Genomic DNA, 21,934 nt, shown 5'->3' with positions numbered 1-21,934 from the left:
AGATGTTAAAAGTTAAGTCTGCTAAGACATTCTGGATGAATGATATTCTAATATCATCATTCTTTATTTATGGGCAACCTTTCTCTTTCAGCCAATAGTTACAGTTAGTGCAGATGACCAGGACGACACAGCCAATGGACCAAGATTTATCTTCAGCCTACCCCCTGAAATCATGCATAACCCAAACTTCACAGTCAGAGACTACAGAGGTTTGTACCACAGCTCCTATGAATTCATAGATGTAGAGGTGGAAAACAAATGCTTTGTATATTCCACAGCACAAATATTTTCACTAATCTAATAATTCTTTCCTGTCGAAGAATAAACAAGGAATAATAATGCTACTTCCGTTTTGACACATGGACTCATTTGATACATATGAATAAGTGAATCTAATTTTATTTTCCTCATTTTTTTTCACATTAGCTTTGATATTCATGAAGCAGCAGGAAAACCAAGTGGGGAAGCTTACAGGGTCAATATGCAAACAACTCCATTTATCTAATTTTTTAAAAAAGATTGATAAACCCTTCTGGGTAAGCATGGCTTTATGAATATTGATACCAAGTAAAGCATTAAAAGAGATTAGTTCAACTTTGTAAGGCAGAATAATCTTTCACATACAGGCCTTCCCCTCAAAACGTAGTTGCAATGCATTGTGGCTGGGAACAGAACTCCAAATCAAGAAGGGCTGACATTGGTATTTCTGGAAAAGGTTTAAGTGAAACAACGTCCATTGCAAACAACAACAGGACAGTATTCAATGCAGTTCTTGATTTTCGTTCTATCTGCCAAGGAGGATACAGACTTACAGCTTGCTAGAAGGTGAAGGAGATGGTTTGATTGTATAGACATATACAATCTTGGCATAGTCCTGGGACAAACTTAGTAGAGGAGCCCAGGAACAAAGAATAAGTGATTGTTTTGACTTGCAGACCAGTCTGCTATGCTCTGACCATTTCTTCTCAGTGGAGATTGTGTATGTAAAGCCATGTTAATCTCAGTTTATGAAATTGACACAACCAATGCCATCATCTAGGGTGGGAAACAGAGGGAAGTCTTCTTGATATAGGTGTTCGAGTAGCTCCATGTTTTCCTTATAAACATTGTAGGGCTGTTGCCTTCGTCATGACTGAGAACAGACTCAGAGCAAAGATTGCAAACTAATGTAATGACCACAGATACAAGCCAACACTGTTATACTGCCTTCAGTACCAGAATGCCAGTCACCGTGATGCAAGCACTGTGTTGAGATTCCTCCCCTCGTCTGTTCACTCAGTTTTCATTGTACCACAGGCAGGTCATTCCCATTTTACAGATGAAGAAAATGAAGCACAAAACTTTTAAATAATTGGCCTAAAGTTGACCATCAAAATAGAATGTAGAGCTGAGTTTTAAGGCAACTTGTTTGATGTTACTGTTTTAGCTTCTTCATGTGCTGATATTGTAATGGAGCTATATTCTTTATGCTACTTGGATCTGGAGGCAAAGTGATCTGACATATTTTAATATTTTGCAAAGTGACTAGAGCCTTTAATTATCGGTCTCATAATTTAAAGATTTATCAATATGAGTCACTTAGAAGAAATACCCTAGGGGCTTTTCTCTCTCAATACATTGCTTTCTCAGACAAAGCAAGGCATATCATCTGCAGACATGTGGTTTAAAGGTTCCTTACAGTAAGCCCTGCGTTCACTTTAAAAATGACTCTTATCATTTCAAAATAGCATCATTATTTTGCATTCTTCATTTTTGTCCTTAACCTAGTTCTTTTTCACACTCTTGGCTTTATGTGCAGGAGTAAGTTCTTTTAAGAAATAATTGGCCCGAGACCTAAGAGACAGGCCTATAATCCATCACCCACTTCCCACCCCTACTCTGAAGTTCCAGGCAAGAAGAGTGCAAATTTGAAGATTTGATGAAATAGAGAATGGGTTCAAGGCAAACTTACACAACTTAGTAAGAACCTGGTCCCAAAATAAATTTAACTGAAAGGGCTTTGGTATGGAGCTGCCTTTTAGGGTGTTCCCATGGTATGCAAGAGCCATAAATTCAAATACTCAATCCACAGTATAAGAGATGGGAGCAAGGGAGGTAAGGGGAGAGGGAGAGAGGGAGGGAAGGAAGGAGGCATGGAGGTATCAAGAGAGAGAGAGAGATAGAGACAGAGACAGAGACAGAGACAGAGACACAGAGACACAGAGAAGGAGGGAAAGAGGTATTTTGGTTTTGCAAAATATACTAGGGTAGACAAGAATTCTCAGCTAGGAACACTTAAGTTTCATTGGCCAGAGAGTAACAAAGAACTCATTTTTCTATGGTGTTTTTTGAGTACAGAGGAACTGGAGTGTAGATGAGAATAAATGTGTACTTAGCTAAGTGGAGAAAGGTACGCATAGAGATTTGATATGGCTTTCTGAAGTATCTCCATGTCTATATTTTAGCACTAGAGAATGCCCGCTTTTGTTGCTAACAGTTCCCTTCTTTCTAAACCAGTTTCCAATACTATGTTGTATTAGCACCTGGCTTTGTTTTTTGCACTACAGTGGTAACATCAGTTCTGACTTACTGTTGTCAGCAGTGAGGCAGCGTGATCAGTTGTCCAGGAAACTGTGGGAGAATTGCACAGGCTTGTTATGTCCCTGTTGCTTCTAAGATCCCCTTTCTCAAATATTTGTGCTCATATTTTTATCTCTATCTTGATATAATCCCCAAATTACATGGGAAGTCTAATTCCTTGCTCTAATCCCAGCAAGATCTGCATTTACAGTATGCCTCCTGAAAGCAGCAGGCTGTTCTGGGCTTTATTCCGTGTGCCAGTGGTGTTATCCTCATCACTTGCACAGCCTCATTTATTTATTCATTTATTTTTGAAATGTGAAATCGTATTTTGTCTCCATTAACCTCTGTGAACTCTGTACTATGGCATATTGTTCTCTGGATGCTTATGATTGTTTTCTTTGGCCACAGTACTTTGTGGATGCCATCTATAATTTCATAGAGATTATATTGCCACCAATGAGCCAGCCACCCTGGCAGTCCCTCTCTCCTACCCTCTCTTTTAGGAGACTAATCCCACTGTCGAGCTATACTTTTGCAGAGAATTGCTACTTTTTAAGAAAAATTGCTTTATTAACTATGGCAAACAGTTAATGAAAACTCCCATGTTTAGTGCTATTACAAAACCTCAAAGCAAATACAGTCCTATAATTATCATTTAATAGAGTTTCTTTCTGCTGGCTTCTAGAAGTAATTACACATTGAAGTAATCCAAAAGGAATAATCACATTCCATAGCCTATTAATAGCCTACTGAGTTACCGAATTTCTCGGCAGAGACTATTTTCCAGAGAAAACAGGAGATAATGGTTTAGAGCATGCTGAGTAAAAGTATCAAGTTCCTATCTCCTTGAGTGTTTACTTCCATTATGCCATGTGAAGAGTCACTATTGTGTTTGCCAAACGTTGTCCTAAGCGTCTTTAGAAGTATAAAAGCGAACGCATTTTAATAGAAATCAGCCTTTTATTTCACTTTGTCTTACTCCATCCTGAGGTCTCAGCTTCAAAGCTGGATCAGCAGGTATCAAGAAAGTAGAACACTTGATGGCTCTTCAACATGTAAGTCCATCCTCAGCTAGTAAATATCAGAGTGGAGTTGTTTGAGGATTGGAGATGCATTTACTTTGAAAACATCAGACTTACGACATCTCTACAAACACAAGGAATGCATAATGGATAAGAAATGTACAAGGTTGGAAAAGTCAGGGAATGATCCCTCCCACCTAGCCAACTCTTCACTAGCTTAGAAAATCTTTTCGGAACCAATTTCACCCAGTTCTCTAAAGAGCCCATAAGGATATGTTATATGTCTTTAGTCACAGTTTCAAATGTGCACAAACATGAATTGCCAAAAAGCACTGATCTATCCAAGGCCATACACCCTGTCACTAATAAGTCTAAATATTTGGAAGTTACTGTTCGGTGCATATGATGTGTTAGAAATTACAGAGAACACCATAATAGTTTGCAGTTATTTCAGTTCTATCTTTTTTTTTTACATGGTAGTTAAGAAAGAACCATTCTTAGGACACATATGCATTTCTGTACATCAGTCTAGAAATCAGGAACTGCATGAAGAGAAAATGAAAAATGATTTCATGTCCGTTTCAATCATAATAATTGTAGTTAAATACATTTGCAAAGCATTTTATGATCTTCCTCTGTTGCATAATTAATACATATCCCTTGTAAGAAAATTTGAATATGCAGACAGCAGAAATAGGGTAAAAAATAGTAAAAATAATATGACGGTGCATTGTCAAAAATAGTCACTGTTGTTTTATAGTCCCTTCTAGCTGTTTGTTTTCTTATTTTTAAATAAAAATCAACTTAAACAATACATCGTTTTGCCATTCTGCAAGTGATACACATTGGTATGCACCAGAATCTTTTTGGCAATGCCCTGTGGACTAAAGGACAACATTTGACTGCCGTTTTAAAATTCATTGCTTTTGCACAACTTTGCCATTTATGTGATTAATCCTTTTAGAATGAATTCTTAGAATGACTTGAATAGATCAAAATATTTTTTACCAGTTTGTTATTTATTTTTCTTTTATTAAAAATAGATTTTTTGTAATATACTTTGACTTATCATAATAATGTGCAAACTGTCCATTGAAAATGTTTTATTGTTTATTGAAAGCATCAGGAAAGTCACTTCTCTCTGACTTTCTCATATGCAGACTAAACTCACATAACCATATTTTTAGTCATTAACTAATTGACAAATAAAATAGTAATATTATTTCACAATTTTCAATCCTTTCATCTTTTGCAAACTTTAAATAAATAAATTGTTCCTTATTTTTACTCTTTTAAGATGGGATTTTTAAATTTTTATTTATGTGTATGTATGTGAAGCAGTCAAGTATGTGCATATAAATCTTATTTCTAGAGAGCGCAGAGATATGGTGTCCTGATGGAGCTGAAGTTACAAGCGGTTGTGAGCCGGCTGACATGGGTGCTGGCAGTCCAGTTAGGCCCTTTGCATGAGCAGGACACACTTCATTGCTGAGTCACCTCTTGTCTTAGTTAGGGTTTTACTGCTGTGAACAGACACCATGACCAAGGCAAGTCTTATAAAAAACAACATTTAATTGGGGCTGGCTTACAGGTTCAGAGGTTCAGTCCATTATCGTCAAGGTGGGTGCATGGCAGTATCCAGGCAGGCATGGCACAGGAGGAACTGAGAGTTCTATGTCTTCATCCAAAGGCTGCTAGTGGAAGACTGACTCCCAGGCAACTAGGGTGAGGATCTTATACCCACACCCACAGTGACACACCCATTCTAACCAGGTCACACCTATTCCAATAAGGCCACACCTTCAGATGGTGCCATTCCCTGGTCCAAGGATATACAAACCATCACACCTCTCCAGGCCCCTTGCTTTATTCCTAGGAGGTGGTTGTTCACATTCCCTTTCTCTGTTTTAAATAAGAAACTCAAATTTTACAAATGAGTTTAAAAATCTCACCTTCTGGGAATGTTAATCTTTGACCTGTCCTTTCTATTGCGCAGAAACCTGATGTTGCATCATCTTTTAGCTCCTCATTATGCCATTTTCAATACGAACATTGTAATTTTTCTGTACCTTTTGTCCTCATGTTATCCTTAGCAACTCTTTTCTCACTAAAATTAATAACAGTTCTCACCTCTCTACCTTTTTTTTTTCACATGTCAGCTTAATATTCTAGCCTTTTATTTATGGCAATTATGCATCCTTACATTTGTAGTTATTTCATAAGCCAAGAAAATGAGAATATGTATGTACAGGGTCAGTAAGTTCCGTCTCTGAGCACTAGGGACACACACAGGTACACTCATGACTATGCAAATGCTGCTTTTAATTTCTAATATTTAAGTCATTCAGATTGACAATGACAAGATGGTTGGTTCGCCAAATTAAAGCAAATTATTCAAAATTCACAAATTTAAATGAGCATAAAATAATTCTGTAAAGTCAAACTTTCTAGTAATATTGTTACAACTGTGCATTATACTGATTTCTGAAATACACACAAACACACACATGCACATACAAACATATACACAAATATACATATATATGCATTGTATATATGATGCATATATAGTACATATGATATGTATATATTATTTTATGTATTTTATTGTTATATATTTATATTATATTATTTTATTATATATTATTATATTTTTACTATTAAATATATATTAATATATATTTTATATTATTATTTTAAAATATATAATAATATATTTTATTAAATATATTATTATATTTATAATATCACATATATATTTATGTCATATTATAAATATATATGATGGAGCTATTTGCCTGTCTTAGTGAAGCTGGAGCCTGATAGAAAGTAAACAAATGCTTATTTGGCTACTGACTTAATAATGAATTACTTTAATATATGGCAGTTTTAATGAAATGGCTGAATCTACCATGTCCTTAAGGATTTGATGAATTAGCAGAACAGGCAAATTTGAGTGAGAAGGGAAGACATTATTTCCCTAGGAGCAAGGCCTACTTTACTTTCCCCCACATATGTAGTGATCTCCAGAGCAGATTCTCAGACTAAAGTGCCTTATAAATAACCAGAGTGCTCCAGCTGGTCATGGAATGAGAGTTGTTCACGTTCAGGGACTAAACCAGCAGAGAGCCAAGAGATGTAAGCAAGGACTTCCGGCTGATGTCAATATGAAAACAGCAGATCATTCCAGGACCTTGCTGCCCTGTTTCCCTGGGTTACTTTTTTTTTTCAGTTCTCTACATTTATATTTTTATTAGATATTTTCTTCATTTACATTCCAAATGCTATCCCAATACCCCTATACCCTCCCCCTGCCCTGATCCCCCTGGGTTACTTTTTAACATGCAGGAACTAAGCCCATTCCAGGCAATATGGCCTTCATTATCAAAATTTGGTGTCCAGTGTAGTTTAATATCAAGGGCTGTTTCTCCATCATACTTTTTCGTTTACTGTCACATTTTATGTATTTCCCCATTGGGCTCCATCTTCATCAAAATGCTTATATTAGTATCCAAACTTGGTGCCATGGAGACCATTATCATCCTTGATTTTTGTCAGAATAATGAAAAACTGTGTAGGTAAAAGCAGCATTCCATTAGAAGCCCATGTTCCAGGTATAAATTTTTGAAACCTGAATTTATTTTCTCCATTTATGGAAACACTACCATCTTTGCATGACATATAGTGGTAATTAATGGCAATATTTGCAAAGTTTTACCTAGGGGGGAAAAGTAGAACTGATAATCTACTTTCATGCAAAGCTGAAAATATTGAGCATCAGGATGGAAAGCCAAGGTGCTTGACAAACATTTTCTTCTTCCTTTAATCCTGAGGAAATATATAGCCTAGAACTTAAGTACAAATGTGTTCCTTACTTATGGAGTTAATGTACTTCCGTGTAGGCAGTTGCATTTGAAGCTTTGGTGACATTTCCAAGAATTCATTTCCCTATCTTTGCCAATGAGTTTCTTGTCCTTATTAGTCTCCTACTCAAAGAGTTTCCAGAAAAGTATTAATATTCTCTTAGCATCATCAACAGGCTGGCACCATAGTAAGTGCCACTGTGAATGGAAGCAATGCTAATCCTAAATATATTAATTTCATGTCTAAAAGGAAATAACAGATATGGAAAAGATTCAAGATATAAATTACTTCTATTTGATCCTTAAAATTGAGTGGTTTTGTCTCTTTCTAGGCTTTTGATAAATAAGAAAATAAACTGGGAAGTCTCAAAATGTAACATTTAAAAATTAATGTAATATTCATCCTTTTATAGTTCCTTTTAATTACTATGTAGAAATCTCTCAGTCCCTGTAAATGTGCCTAGTTAAACTTCTTTTCATTTCATATATCTAAACTAAGGATACTCAAGATACTGAGTGGCCAGCTGCTTAGAAGAATTTAGATGAAAATTACACACAGTCATGCTTAGACTGTAGGATTTGTCCACAGAAGGAAGTTTTACTATTGTTGTTTGTGTCTTTTCCCATGAGTTCATTTAGAACTCATTTTCATTTGTTCCTGACAATATATTTTTTATTTCTGACCATGTTCTGTACGGATCACAAGAAATATCATCATAGGTTACAATGCTAGTGCTCAGAACTGCTCATATGGATAAAGATCAGACTCCTGTGGGAGGTGGGCAATGTGGCCATACAGAGAAATTACTTTATGTATTCAAGCAATTTAGATCATTTCAATGTATGGCCTATTCATAAACAAGCCTTATATCTATGACCTTCCCCTTTCATTAAGGCCCATGAATATATTTTGGATTGGATGCTAAGTTTCTGGTTGGCAGATTAAGTTGGTCCTTTGGAAGACAAGTACACAAGATAATCAAAGCATATATATTACATCATTTAGTTCTAGAATTGTCTCAGACAAAATATGAATAGATCTACTTGTTTTAAAGATGAGCTAGTGAGGCTCTAGACAGGATAAAACAACATTCATCATTTAATCTTGCAATTACTATTTCTGGAAGACTCATAGTCCATTTCCTTCCTATCTCCAGAATGGATCCTAATGCCTTTGTCTATAAACATATTAGATGATATTTTAAAAGGAGTATTAAAGATCCCACTGTTAGATCACTCAGAGATAGGAACTTGTTCAGCCATCCTGGAACTCAAATGCACTTTTCTGTAATAATTTCAGTGTTTCTAAGAGCAGCTGGATTTACTGAAGATGACACATCTTGGACTCTTATATTGCTGGTGTTTTCAGAACTATTTTATACTAGTGTTTGGGTTTTGATTCCTCTCCTGTAGAAGCCTGACTTCTGTTATCTGAAGAGGAAAGCTTGTGTGGACAAATTGTTGAAAAAATAGGTTTAAAGTTATTATTTCAAAATGTTTATAAAAACAAAAAAGAGAACATACTCAGTTGAGGTTATCTACAGCCCATGATATCATGGTACCAGAGCAGAACCTGCATGATCACGCGAGTCAAGGTCTGCTATGGAGTTCACCCGTATTACAGTTAGTTTGACCCATACAATTATTTGCTTATGTTTATCCATTTTTTTAATATTTATTTTATTCACACTGCCTATAATGATATTTCAAGTCACTGAACTGGAGTAAAGATTGCAAATGTTTAGTTGTCTTGTTAGTCTTATTTGAATTCAGAAAAGTAGAAAAGAGACATGTCTGTAAATAGTTTCTTTACTTATTTATTTTTGGAGATTTTCGAAACAGGGTTTCTCTTTATAACCCTGGCTGTCCTGGAACTCACTCTGTAGACCAGGCTGGCCTCGAACCCACATGCTGGAATTAATGGTGCGTACCACCACTGCCAGCTTAAATAAATAAATAGTTTATTATAGACACATACATTTAGTTGCTAAGTGAAGGATAGTAGTGTCATAGAGAACAGAAAAGCATCATTAGGAGACTGTTATTTGTAGTTTATTTTCCACACTATTTTATGTAATATATGGAACTTTTCTCCAATCAGAAAAGCACAATGTATTAATCATATAAAATCCAGAAGATCTCGAACTAAGAAACATGGTGCTTTGGCTTGGTGGAGGTGTTGGCAGTACAATGGCTGAGAAACTATTATCCTAAAGATTGCCAAAGTCAGTGAATCAATATAGCTCACCTTCAGCACCACTCAGACTGCATGCTCAACCTTACATGAGACCAGATATACCAAGTAAAATAATTTTTTAACCAAACTACATAAATTTCTTTTTGAGATTTTTGGATGTCTTCCTACTATAGTAACAAATTTATGGCCCATGAAGCTACTTTAGGCTGCAAGCTAGTGGGACTTGCTATCAGCTGTAGAATTCCCTTTGCTATGAATTATTGCTTCCTAACCTACAAATGGACAGTCCACATCAGCAGATCAAGTTGATGGAGCATGAGAAATTTCTCCTTTTTTTTTTTATCCAATGTTTTCCCACTAGGTAACATATTCTTTATTTTGTAGTTGCCTGTAGAGTAAACATGATGAGGACACACTGGGGAATAGAGGCTATAAAACATGGAGAAATATAATAGCCATCATCTGGAATTTTGGTGAAACTTTTCCCAGTACCTAGTTACATTATTTGCTCAGCAAATATTTATTAAATGTCTGCTGTGAGCCTGGCAGTAAAGGGCCTGAGATGAATCAGATAAAATCCCCTGCTGTCTCGAAATCCCCAATCTCACTGAGGTCAAAGTGGTTTTGTCAACAAATCCTGAGCGATGTGTAGAGTATGTACTTCTATAGAGATAGGATTATACAATGTAATTAGTCACAATATACAAGAGTAATAGAACGGTCCAGGAGGCATCTTTTCAGGGTGACTCTGGGATGTAGCCTTGAGTCAGGAGAAGTTCCTCTTCCATGATAGAAATAATAGCTGTTTGAGGTAAGGAAACATTGGATGGAAAGTAAAGGCAGGTGGAACAGCAATGAGCTCTTCAAAAAGAAGTGAGTTCTCCACACTGGGCTGAACTGGTTCATTTGGGACAACAGGCTATGTTAACCTGGCAAACATGATCAAGTCTAGGACAAGAAAACACAATGTTATGCTTCACAATCTTGAGCTGTGCAACATGAGTGAGAATTTATGAATAGGGTGTAGGTAACATGCTTAATGAGTTGGTTGCTTATGCTTGTTTGCGTTTCAAAGAGATGATTCTGTGACCCTATTGTGCTATATCAATGGCCCCTATTGACATCTATCTGATTTAACAAGTAAGGAAAGTTCCAACTTTGGCTTTGGTAGTATAAAACAGGTTTTTATGCTGGCAAGCTGCAGGCAGCTGTGACAGGCATGGACCTATGATGCAAACTTACGCTGTCTCTCTTCTTCAAACAGATAACACTGCAGGAGTATATGCCCGACGTGGAGGGTTCAGTCGGCAGAAGCAGGACTTCTACCTCCTGCCCATTGTGATCAGTGATGGTGGCATCCCACCTATGAGTAGCACCAATACCCTCACTATCAAAGTCTGTGGCTGTGATGTGAATGGAGCACTGTTGTCCTGTAATGCTGAAGCCTACATCCTGAATGCTGGTCTGAGCACTGGGGCACTGATTGCCATCCTTGCCTGCATCGTCATTCTTCTGGGTAAGGATCTCCCTGTCCCAGGGTGCAACCAATACACATGTTTCAAGAGATTTATCCAGTACAGGCTGGCTGCAAGGTTGTACTGTGTCCAATCACATGGTTTAAAACAAACTGAAAGATGTGATAGCTCTCATGAAGTCTGTTGCACAATAGGTAGGGCGGCTGAGTTGGCAAATTATGCCGGAAAAGTTCGAGGAAGGTCATAGTGTGTACTTTATATGGTATGACAGGTCTCTAAGGCAGATGTCGTCAGTGAGCTGGAGGGGCACTGGAAACAGTTTTATAGCTGAAATATTTAGGCGGAAACCTGGTGTACGAGGGAGGTTTTTTTTCTGTTTAAGAACAAAAATAAAAATGGACTGGGGAAATGGAACAGAAAGAATAATTGTGACAGAGAGATGAGAAAAGAGGAGAACCTTTGATAGAAGAAGCAGAGCAGTGATCTTCTAATTATCTGCAACATCCATCCATCTGCATGCTTTGGCTTATGGTCATGCCCATGAGCCTCTCCAGCAGTTGGTGGTGAGGTGGGCCTTATCCTCTTCTCACGTCCTAACAGAACAAAGTACCACTATAGGACTTCAAATGCAAGGCATCTGATAACAATTCATACATTTTCTATGGAATGAATTAATAAGATCACCTCCAGAGAAAGGAAACACATAGGTTGGTTTAACAGTTACTGGGTACTATCTAGGAGTCAGACCTGATAGAAAAGCCTGAGAGATATAGAGAGGTGTCTTCAAAGTCTCTCTGTTGAATGAATTCCAACATTCTCAAGGAAGGAATTCAATAAAACAGGTACACAATAGATTCTATGATTGGGACATAAGGTAATATGGACATAGGGTAGAGAATGCCTTTCATTGCTCAAGAATATCAGACATATATTCCTAGAGAAAATGCATAAAATTCTGGAAGCAGAATTTTATACCTAATAAAAGAGGCTGGACTTTGGAGTGTATGGGCACTCCAAACAAGATATAAAGCCCTCTCAAGAGTTAATGCTGAATGCAGAAACCAAAGTATGATAATAAATTTTATGGTGTCATGGAGCAGGAGCCGATAGACCTGTCTTGTTTCTGACATGGGATAGTGAGAAATGTTCCTTAAGTGAATGAAAAACCAAACCAAAACATAAACAAACAAACAACAACAGCAAGAACAATGAATCCACTAGTTAGCCAAATAACAACAACAAAGAGTGAAACAGGACACTCTGGAAGATGAATATGTAGCAGAGAGTCACAGGACTCTGTGGAACTTGTGAAATCTGAGTTAAGTCCAGTTTCTAATCCCTGCTTCTCGGAACCATGTGAACCTAACGAAGCTCTCACTTCATTTGCCAAAAGCAGCCGCAAGCCTTCTTTTCAGTCTTGCTGACTGTGTGGGAGAGTCTTCAAACAAAAGATTGTTGGAGCCTTCTGATTAGGGTGGGTAGGCACTGAATCGATAGAAATTAAGAAGTATCTAGCATTCCTTATAAATGATTGCTGGCTCTGCCAAGTACCCAAGCCTAATGGAATACCTCTCCAAGGAAAGATAGGATTGTTTCACCTGGGCTTTTAAATAGCACTCTGTTTCAATGCTCATATAGGCAGTGTATTTTTCATCTGAGGGTTTTTATAGTTGCTCTTCCCCCACCCCCTTATGATAGGTTTCCTTCTGTATTACAGAGTGGGACCTTTGGACAGGAGCTGCCTATTTTCACCTCAGTCCTGAGTGAACATTTTAATCTTAAATGTGGGGAAGTCGGTTACACTCCTTTGCAAAAAGAAATAGGCATTTGCCTCTTTTAGGCAACAGTAATCCTTGCTGATTCTTCAGAGGACTGCCAAGTAGCATTGGGATTCATTTGCAAAATGCTGAAGATAATTCCGACCTGTCAGTTTACAGGGTGTGATGCTCTCAGGGCAGGCTGTACAGACAGAGACAGGTCAGCATGTAGCTCTTTGAGAGTTCTGGAAATGCTATCCTTTTTCCCACCACTCCAGGTTCTGAAACAATGCCCCTCTGGAATGACTAAGCAGGCAGGATGAGCTTAACACTGGGTTGGCTGACATTCTGTTTCTTCTCCTACAGTCATCGTTGTGCTATTTGTTACCCTGAGGAGGCAAAAGAAAGAACCACTCATCGTATTTGAAGAGGAGGATGTCCGTGAGAACATCATAACCTATGATGATGAAGGGGGTGGTGAGGAAGACACAGAAGCCTTCGACATAGCCACCCTGCAGAATCCTGACGGTATCAATGGATTTATCCCTCGCAAAGATATCAAACCTGAGTATCAGTATATGCCTAGACCTGGGCTGCGACCAGCACCCAACAGTGTGGATGTGGACGACTTCATCAACACAAGAATACAGGAGGCAGATAATGATCCCACAGCCCCTCCCTATGACTCCATCCAAATCTATGGTTATGAGGGCAGGGGTTCCGTGGCTGGGTCCCTGAGCTCCTTGGAGTCTGCCACCACAGATTCAGACCTGGACTACGACTATCTACAGAACTGGGGACCTCGTTTTAAGAAACTAGCAGACTTGTATGGCTCCAAAGACACTTTTGATGATGACTCTTAACAATAATGTTACAAATTTGGCCTTAAGAACTGTGTCTGGCATTCTCAAGAATCTAGAAGATGTGTAAACAGGTATTTTTTTAAATCAAGGAAAGGCTCATTTAAAACAAGCAGAGTTTTACAGAGAGGAAACATTTAATAAAACTGCAAGGACATCAAAGTGGAAAATACTGTGAAGTACCTTTTCCCACTTAAAAAACAAATATTGAAGTTGTTTATCAACTTCACTAGAAAAAAAACCACTTGGCACACAAAATATTTAAATGAAGGAGAAGTCCACGGTGAACTTACAATGAAGGGAAATCGTCTATGTGTTATGAACATCTAGGTCTCTCTTATTTTATTTTTTAATTTGTCAAAGAAGCTTCCACAAAATTAGAAAGGACAACAGTTCTGAGCTGTAATTTCGCCTTAAACTATGGACACTCTATCTGTAGTGCGTTTTTAAACTTGAAATATATAATATCCAGCCAGCTTAAACCCATACAATGTATGTACAATACAATGTACAATTATGTCTCTTGAGCATCAATCTTGTTACTGCTGATTCTTGTAAATCTTTTTGCTTCTACTTTCATCCTAAACTAATACGTGCCAGATATAACTGTCTTGTTTCAGTGAGGAGCACCCTATTTCTATGTCATTTTTAATGTATCTATTTGTACAATTTTAAAGTTCTTATTTTAGTATACATACAAATATCAGTATTCTGACATGTACGAAAATGTTACAGCATCACACTTATATTTTATGAACATTGTACTGTTGCTTTAATATGAGCTTCAATATAAGAAGCAACCTTTGAAATAAAAAAAAGATTCTTTTTTAATTCTGGGTTTGATTCTTAACATTGAAAAAAATAAGGTTTTCTAATGATCCATTTATATTCCTAATTTAATTGTGATCTTTTAATAACCCTATTTATGATCTGTTGTAGTCTGCTGCTCTCATTGTTTATTTAAATCAAATATGTTTCAGTTTTTTTAAAGATAAGATTCTGTAACTTCATGTAAATTATTTTTTGTATGTTCTGGCTTTTCCTGGAGTATATCTTCTAAAGAAGGACATTAGAGATCTAGACTAGCCTATGATTAGCCTATGATTTTACAATATGTTATATATTATGCATTTAACCTGTGAACTCATAGTTATGAGAGACAAATTCATGAGGACTGCCAGACCTCTCGATGTTCTAGATATAGACTTGATGCCCTGCCTTGAGCATTGTGGAGTTGAAGGGGTGCATAGTCAAAGCCAACTCTGGTTTTCCTTATGTAATTTTTATCAGGATAAAGACTGACTGACAGTTGAAAGTTCTCATTTTTGTCCTCCTGTAATTTTATTTTGTCTTCAAACAATATAAAATTTCAAGTCTTAATGAGAGAAAGGGCAAATCACTTTCCACCCTTTATTCTAGAAGATGCTTTGGGCCATGTACTCTCAATGAGATCAGGGACGATGTTGAACATTGATGATTGATGCCATTTGATCTGTGATAATGCCACAGTCATCTGCAGTTGCCTCTAGTTTCCTGGGAATTGGAACTTCTGTGAAGGACCTTTCACTTGTACAATGGACCAAAGGTCCAGACAAAGCAATACTTGGGAAGACATCACACAGAGTCACACTGCAAACACTTCCCCTCCTTTTCTTGAAACACAGGGCACAAACTTTTTTTTCACTTGGATTATGGAAAATTTTGATCTTTTTTACTATATTGTGATTATTTCATGAGACCTTATATACTGTTTTTGATGATGTGCTCCCTCCCAGTTCACTTTGCATTGACATCAAATCAGTTGACTAATTCAATGGGAGAAACTCAGTCGACATTGACCCTTGAGAGTCTTTGATCCCAGGAAGGAATGTGTATTCTCAGTTCTTGCATAATTGCAGGTTATGTTTATTTTATAGATAGGCTTTGTAATCCAAAGAATATTTTGCTAGGTTCATGCCGATCTCCAATTGAATTTAAAATAACTGAATAACTCAAAAGGAAAACGAACCTCGCTTACTCTGCTGTAAGTCCCCTCGCCATTACTACGATCCTTTTACTTATACAGGAATGTAGTCAGAATACAGTTGACAACTTCTTTTCTTTTCCATTTTTTCTTTCTTTGTTTATTTTCTTTTTTCTTTTCTTTTTTTCTACTTTAAGTATCTTAATGTTTGTAGAATCCTCTTAGAAGCTCGGAAATAAAATGTCTTTCCCAATTCATGGAATCTTTTGTCATTTGGAACATGTTACCTTAATAGCAATCTTATCTTAGGCCGTCCTTATTTGGTTACAAAGCAACCACAGCTTCACAACATTGGTATACACACACATGAAAAAGAGTGCTGGTGTGTTCTGTCTGCTGCATGTCTCTCTAGTGTGGTGTGGCTTATATTCATCATTCATTCATTAATCAATTTACTGATGCACTCACACTTCAAAATCTGACTCTTCCATGCCATACAGCAGCAACTTGAGGTTTAGAATAATCCTTGCTAACTTCTTCAACAATGTTTATTCTTCCCCATTATGGTTCAAAATAACTGTTTTGTTGACTTTGTTCACCTGCTTTGTGTTCAGATCACCTACCCTTCAAGAGAATGTAATGCTGAGGGAAAAATAAGTATGATGGAATACATAGGAAAAAATGGTAAGAGGGAGTATAGGTGTATTACAACTGTTCTTGGAGAGTCATATAAATTAGAGATGTTGCGACAGTTAGTCTATTTATTACGAAGTAGGACCTCATAGCCACATATGTGTAAGTTCTCACTGGAGAAGCAAGGGTGAGCAGAGTCTGAAGAATTATTGAGTGTGTACACAAACTCAACAATTTCTTCTAATGGGCTTTCAGTAATCTTTCAAAGACTTTCAAAGACTATCAACTTTCAAAGACTATCTTTTAGGATAGGTATGTCTGGTTTTGAAGACTAATACAGACTTTACTTTTATTATGATAGGTAAGATATACAAAATGTATCCTTGCATATAAAAACCTTTGAAAACTAGAAGGAAAGTTTCACTTAGTGTTGCTTATTCCCTTAAACTAGTAAAAGTTTTGAAGCCTCTTACTATATGGGTGTCCTGTGCTATCTTATTTTTGTGGCAACTCAAAGCATGTCTTCTAGGGAAGGATGTTATAGTCTTGAAGGCTACATATATCCCAAAAGAACTACAGGAACCTGTGTGAGAGTTGCATTGAGAAGAGTCTCAGAGATCTTGCCCTGACCAGGAGCCTCATCCTCTAAGCTTGGGCTGAAGGTGTCACAGGAGACGGCTATTCCTCAGGATCGGTAGCTGATACACTGGTGTTGAGAACATTTAAAGAGACAGAGATTTCCTCACGTTCACTTGCTTAGTTTACTATGTGTGGTTTTAGAACATGCTGATATCAAAGCTCAGCAAACTTATCTGCCTGCTAGGTTCAAAGTACTTTAGGCCAGGCTGGCCTCGAACTCAGAAATCCGCCAGAGAAACCCTGTCTCGAAAAACCAAAAAAAAAAAAAAAAAAAGTACTTTAGGGAGCAGAACTACGATTTGTACTGCTGGAAATGTCATCTGTGAACTGTTAAAATCAAATATAAAAGGGAGGAGTTAGGCAATACATAGGTGTTCTTGTTATGTTTCACAGAGAGGGCTGCTATTTCACCTTCTTTATGAAATTAAAAAATGTATAAAAACATAGGAGCTACCTCACTGAACATCCTGCAAGTTCCCAGTGTGGGGAAAATATTCACAGTCCATCTCTTTACATGCAAAGTTGGTTTCCTACAGCTGGAAAATTACTACATTGCTCTTGATAATTTTTAGAAAGTGTGGTGAACACATGGCTATCTCTCAATGATTTGCAGAGATAAAGCAAATTAAGGTTCAGGATGCACAACACATTAACTAAAGTTTAGAAACATTACATTAAATTATTTCTGTAAAATGCACTCGAACATGTAATAGCTTTTTAACTTCAGGTAGGTATCTTGATCCCTCTTGAATTCATTTCTACAAATGTACAACACAAATAACACTCTCTAATTCACTAGCAGTGGTGAAAATGAACCAACTCTAGTTTCTGGATCTAATACATGTTCCCAGGATTCACAAGATGGTGGCAGTAATCACACAAATGCTTTATTGTTTCCCTTCTTCATGCCCTTGGACAATACAGGAGAAGATTCATCCCACACATTGTTCATTTCCTTTTCTCTTTAGAAGCATACACTTTCTTTTTTTCTCTCCCCTGAACCCAAACAGATGACAGATGTCTTGACAGGACCACAGTTTGCTTTAGGCAGGGAACTGACTGACAGGGCTCCCACCCCTAAAGAGAAAAAGAAAGCAACAACAACATAATTGCTTTGTCAGTGGATACATGGAAGTTGTATAAACTAAGTAGCACAATACTGGAGAAGAAGGATATAAAATAGCTATTAAATATTTGTTCAAAAAACAATTTATCATGACTGTAATATATATGTACATGTGTACACACATATATTTAATATGTAATAAATGTATATGTAAATATATCATATATTACATATATATTATGTGTATGTTGCTGCTATTATTACTTTGAGCAATACTTTGGAGAGGAGGAGTTTATTTTGTGCACAGTTTCAGAGGTCAGTCCAAGGCAGAGAGAGCAACAGTAAGAAAGTAGGGCAGGAACCCCAAGAAAAGACCAGGGCAAGACAGAGGGTCACGGATGCATACCTAGTGACGTACTTCCTTCTTCCATGCCCTACATGTCATATTCCCATCACTTCCCAGTAGGATACTAAATGTCCATATCTCCCAGTAGATTAATCTATCCAGAAAATCAGGGCCCTCATGTTTCAACTGTATATGAAAATACTCACATAGACACATGAACATGTATGCTTCTCTAATCCCTAGGCACATTTTTACTCACTAGAATTGACAATCACAATTACTCAGGGCAATTGGATGGGAACTCTGTATCAACTGATATTTGAAATTTGATTGCACTTGTCAAGAATTGCACATAGTTTGACAACTCCAACATAAGCAATTTCATGTTTGATATAATTTTGCCTCATTGTTCAAGTAATGGTGCTGCCTTTTATTAGACACATAACTCTTCTCTAGCAATATTTAGATTTTAAGGCATACAATTAGAATCCAATTTTCATTACAAGTCTAATGAGCTTAACTACAATACTTCCATCATTTCAGCACTTGGAAATTTGAAATTATTGTATGCTTTGATGACATTCTTCCCATTCCCCTTACTCAGAAAAAATAATAACTCAGAAAAAAATTAGCTATGCTTGTTTTAAAGTATAATTAGCAAACTGTTTTTCTTTATGATTCAATAAATGGATGATGGGTTTAATAATATGGACCTGAAGATATATCACAGTGTGTTAAGAATTGCCAGTGGGCTATTATCAAATATCCGTTTCAACTTTTACTTACATTTAAGTTTGTGGGGGCTGAAAAGATGGCTCAGTGTTTTAAAGCACTGACTGCTCTTCCAGAAGTCCTGAGATCAATTCACAGAAATCACATAGTGGTTCACAATAATCTGTAATGGGATCTGATGACCTCTTTTGGTATGTCTGAAGACAGCTATAGTATATGCATATACATAAAATAAATTAAAAAATTAAAAAAATCATAAATTTAAAATTTTAGATTATTAACACAAAATGTGCATTGAGGAAATATTAGGAAAGCTTTTCTTCATAGTTAGATAAAGAAAACTGGGAAGTTAGTTAGCCATTTCATCTTGCATATAGGACAGCATTCAAAGCCATTAGAATTGCAAACATATTAGTTTTTATAGGTGACTTGCTTTTTTCTAGTTCGCATATGTTAATACCATTATGACCCCATGGAATTCTATGACAAAGAAATAAAGACCACATCTGAATGAAAAGTACTCATTACACTGAAGAGATCTGTGAAGTGGCACCAGAGCATCTTTATGACTCACGAACTCTTGGGGGTTCCCCATATATGTGAGTCTCCCTTTATCTACATTTACAATAGGGTGATGTAATCTGTTTGGAGCAAGGTTCCAAGAATTTTAATGAGCATTGACCTAGAATTGAAAATAAAAGTAAATGTATGACTCATTGCATAAGTTAGTGATTCCATAAGTTAATGACAATGGGAGTTGTCCTTCTGTAAACCAGATCTATCTAGCACTAGCAAAATATTCAGAAGAAAGCCTCAGATGCAAAGATGAGGTTGAAGGGCCTGTGGCTTTCTCTGTCTGACCTTTGTTCCAGTAGTCAAGCTGTACTGATTTTGGGAGATGGTACCTTTCATTTGTTGGTATGGATTGTCACCCCCAAGTGTTCTCTTAGTCCAGCTCAACCCTTTAGTCTTTAGCCCAGAAATTAGTCTCCATGAAAGTCTGTGGAGTACCCCTATTTGGGCTTAAATGTTTTCTAAGTCTGAAATGGGTCTGCTATGTCACTGGCTGTTGGAAAGAAGTGACATTCTGAAAAGAACAGGACAGTCTTTTCTTAGATAATTAAGCCTAAGCAGGTTATTTTCTAAAGCTCTGCCTCTGTGTGCTAGCATATTCCTCTTGACAAGTTCTCTCTGACCATGAGACCATCCAAGAGCTGTCTATTACATTTCTACCACTGTCCAAGAGCACACTTCTACCTCTGGATCTTCTCGTTAGTATTTTTTAAATTTTATTTTAAGTTAATGATCTTTCTTCTACAAAGGAAATTGAAGGAAAACATGAACAAAGACATCATTTTCCTAACATATCCCAGAGCCTGGAATGTTGTAGCTGTTCATAATTAATCACTGGTGACATGGGCATCTGGGTAAAGATTGTATAACTTCTTCTGATTGTTTTAGTCCAAAGCTGGGGTTATGTGGCTAATCTCTCTCTATAAATTCCTGATTTTGATAAAACAGTTAAAGACTCATAAGCCGTCTGTCAATTATGCATATAAAATATCAGAGTTTCTCTCTGAGAATTTCCAGGATCTTATTTTATTTTTAAAATTATAATATCTCAGACTGATATTGTAATTACTATTTACATATGTATAAGAATGCAAGAATTCAAAACCATGCCTGGTACTTATTGCCATTCTAATAAATAAGAACCAAAAAATGTGAGTGAAGAGTAATAAGCATTATCAAAACCTGACTTTTAAGCATTGGTTACACAGTTTGAGTGTTTTCAGTCAACCTCTTATTAATCTTCTTAATCCTCTTCATTAATACAAATGAGGTTGTCAAACAAAGGTGAATCTAGGAAGAAGAGTTGAGTGTCTATTCTTCCAGAGAATAGCCATACATCTATAGGAAAGCAGACTGGTCAGAGGGTGTTAATCCCTTCTGAGGGTTTTCCTTTCCATCTTTTCCAGTGTCCAAAGGGCTAGATTACCAGAAATCAAGATATTCCCTGTGCTACACAAGTGTCTTTAGATGAAGGGAAGGCAGATGTGTCATTTGTCAAAGAACTCTTAGAGATGGCCTTGCATAGGTTCCCAATATTTAAAGCAAAGAAAGTTTCACATGCCTACTCTAATGTCCCATAATAATATAAGCTCTCTCAACATGAGGTTTCTTTGAGGTCAGTGTGATAGATGTCTGCCTTAATTTTGATTATATAGAGTTCATAGATTACATAAGACAATTAAATCAGTGTTAGTCATTGTGCTAAATATTCAATATCTTCTTTTAATTTATGATCTTGGATGAAGCACACATCATTCATTTTCTAAAGTATCAAACTGGCAATTTATTGTCAGCTCATTGTAGTATGAATGCTGGGTAATTTTTAAATTCTTGGTGAACTCTCTTTAAATGTTTCATTGTTTTATAAAATGCATACTATTCTTGATGCTACAGACTTTGTGGATATTAATTCTTTTGTGATATTCCTGGAAGGGTAATTTTTGTCTTTATGTTTGTACTTTGTATAGGGGTGGTGCAAGCATATAAGGGCTTACATATGGAGGTCAGAGACAACTATTTCAAGTCACTTCTTTTCTTCCACCATGTGGATTCAATATGATTGAACTGAGAACATCATCTTTGGTGCTACAAAACCATCTTCTCTACTATCTTATCAGCTCATGATTTGTTTGTTTGTTTACTTGTTTTTATTTTCTGTTTCATGTTATATATTTTTTCTTTTTTATTACATCTTTTCCTCAATTACATTTCCATTGCTATCCCAAAAGTCCCCCATACCCTCCCCC

The 21,934-nt window shown here is 36.7% G+C and overlaps 1 protein-coding gene across 1 annotated transcript in view; it reads left to right on the top strand.

Moving 5' to 3' along the window:
- The window catches only part of Cdh11 (cadherin 11), a 158,722-nt gene extending 142,367 nt beyond the window's left edge, over positions 1–16,355 (top strand). Inside the window, 3 exon segments of the mRNA XM_029480445.1 lie at positions 92–209; positions 10,909–11,160; positions 13,243–16,355. Of these exon segments, the coding sequence (XP_029336305.1) occupies positions 92–209; positions 10,909–11,160; positions 13,243–13,739 (867 nt within the window). The 3' untranslated portion in view covers positions 13,740–16,355.
- The last annotated feature ends 5,579 nt before the right edge of the window (positions 16,356–21,934 follow it).

This window comes from Mus caroli, chromosome 8, assembly GCF_900094665.2.
Source record: "Mus caroli chromosome 8, CAROLI_EIJ_v1.1, whole genome shotgun sequence".
NCBI lineage: Eukaryota > Metazoa > Chordata > Mammalia > Rodentia > Muridae > Mus > Mus caroli.
Note: the sequence above shows the minus strand (reverse complement) of the source record. Positions and strands in the feature narration are given on the sequence as shown.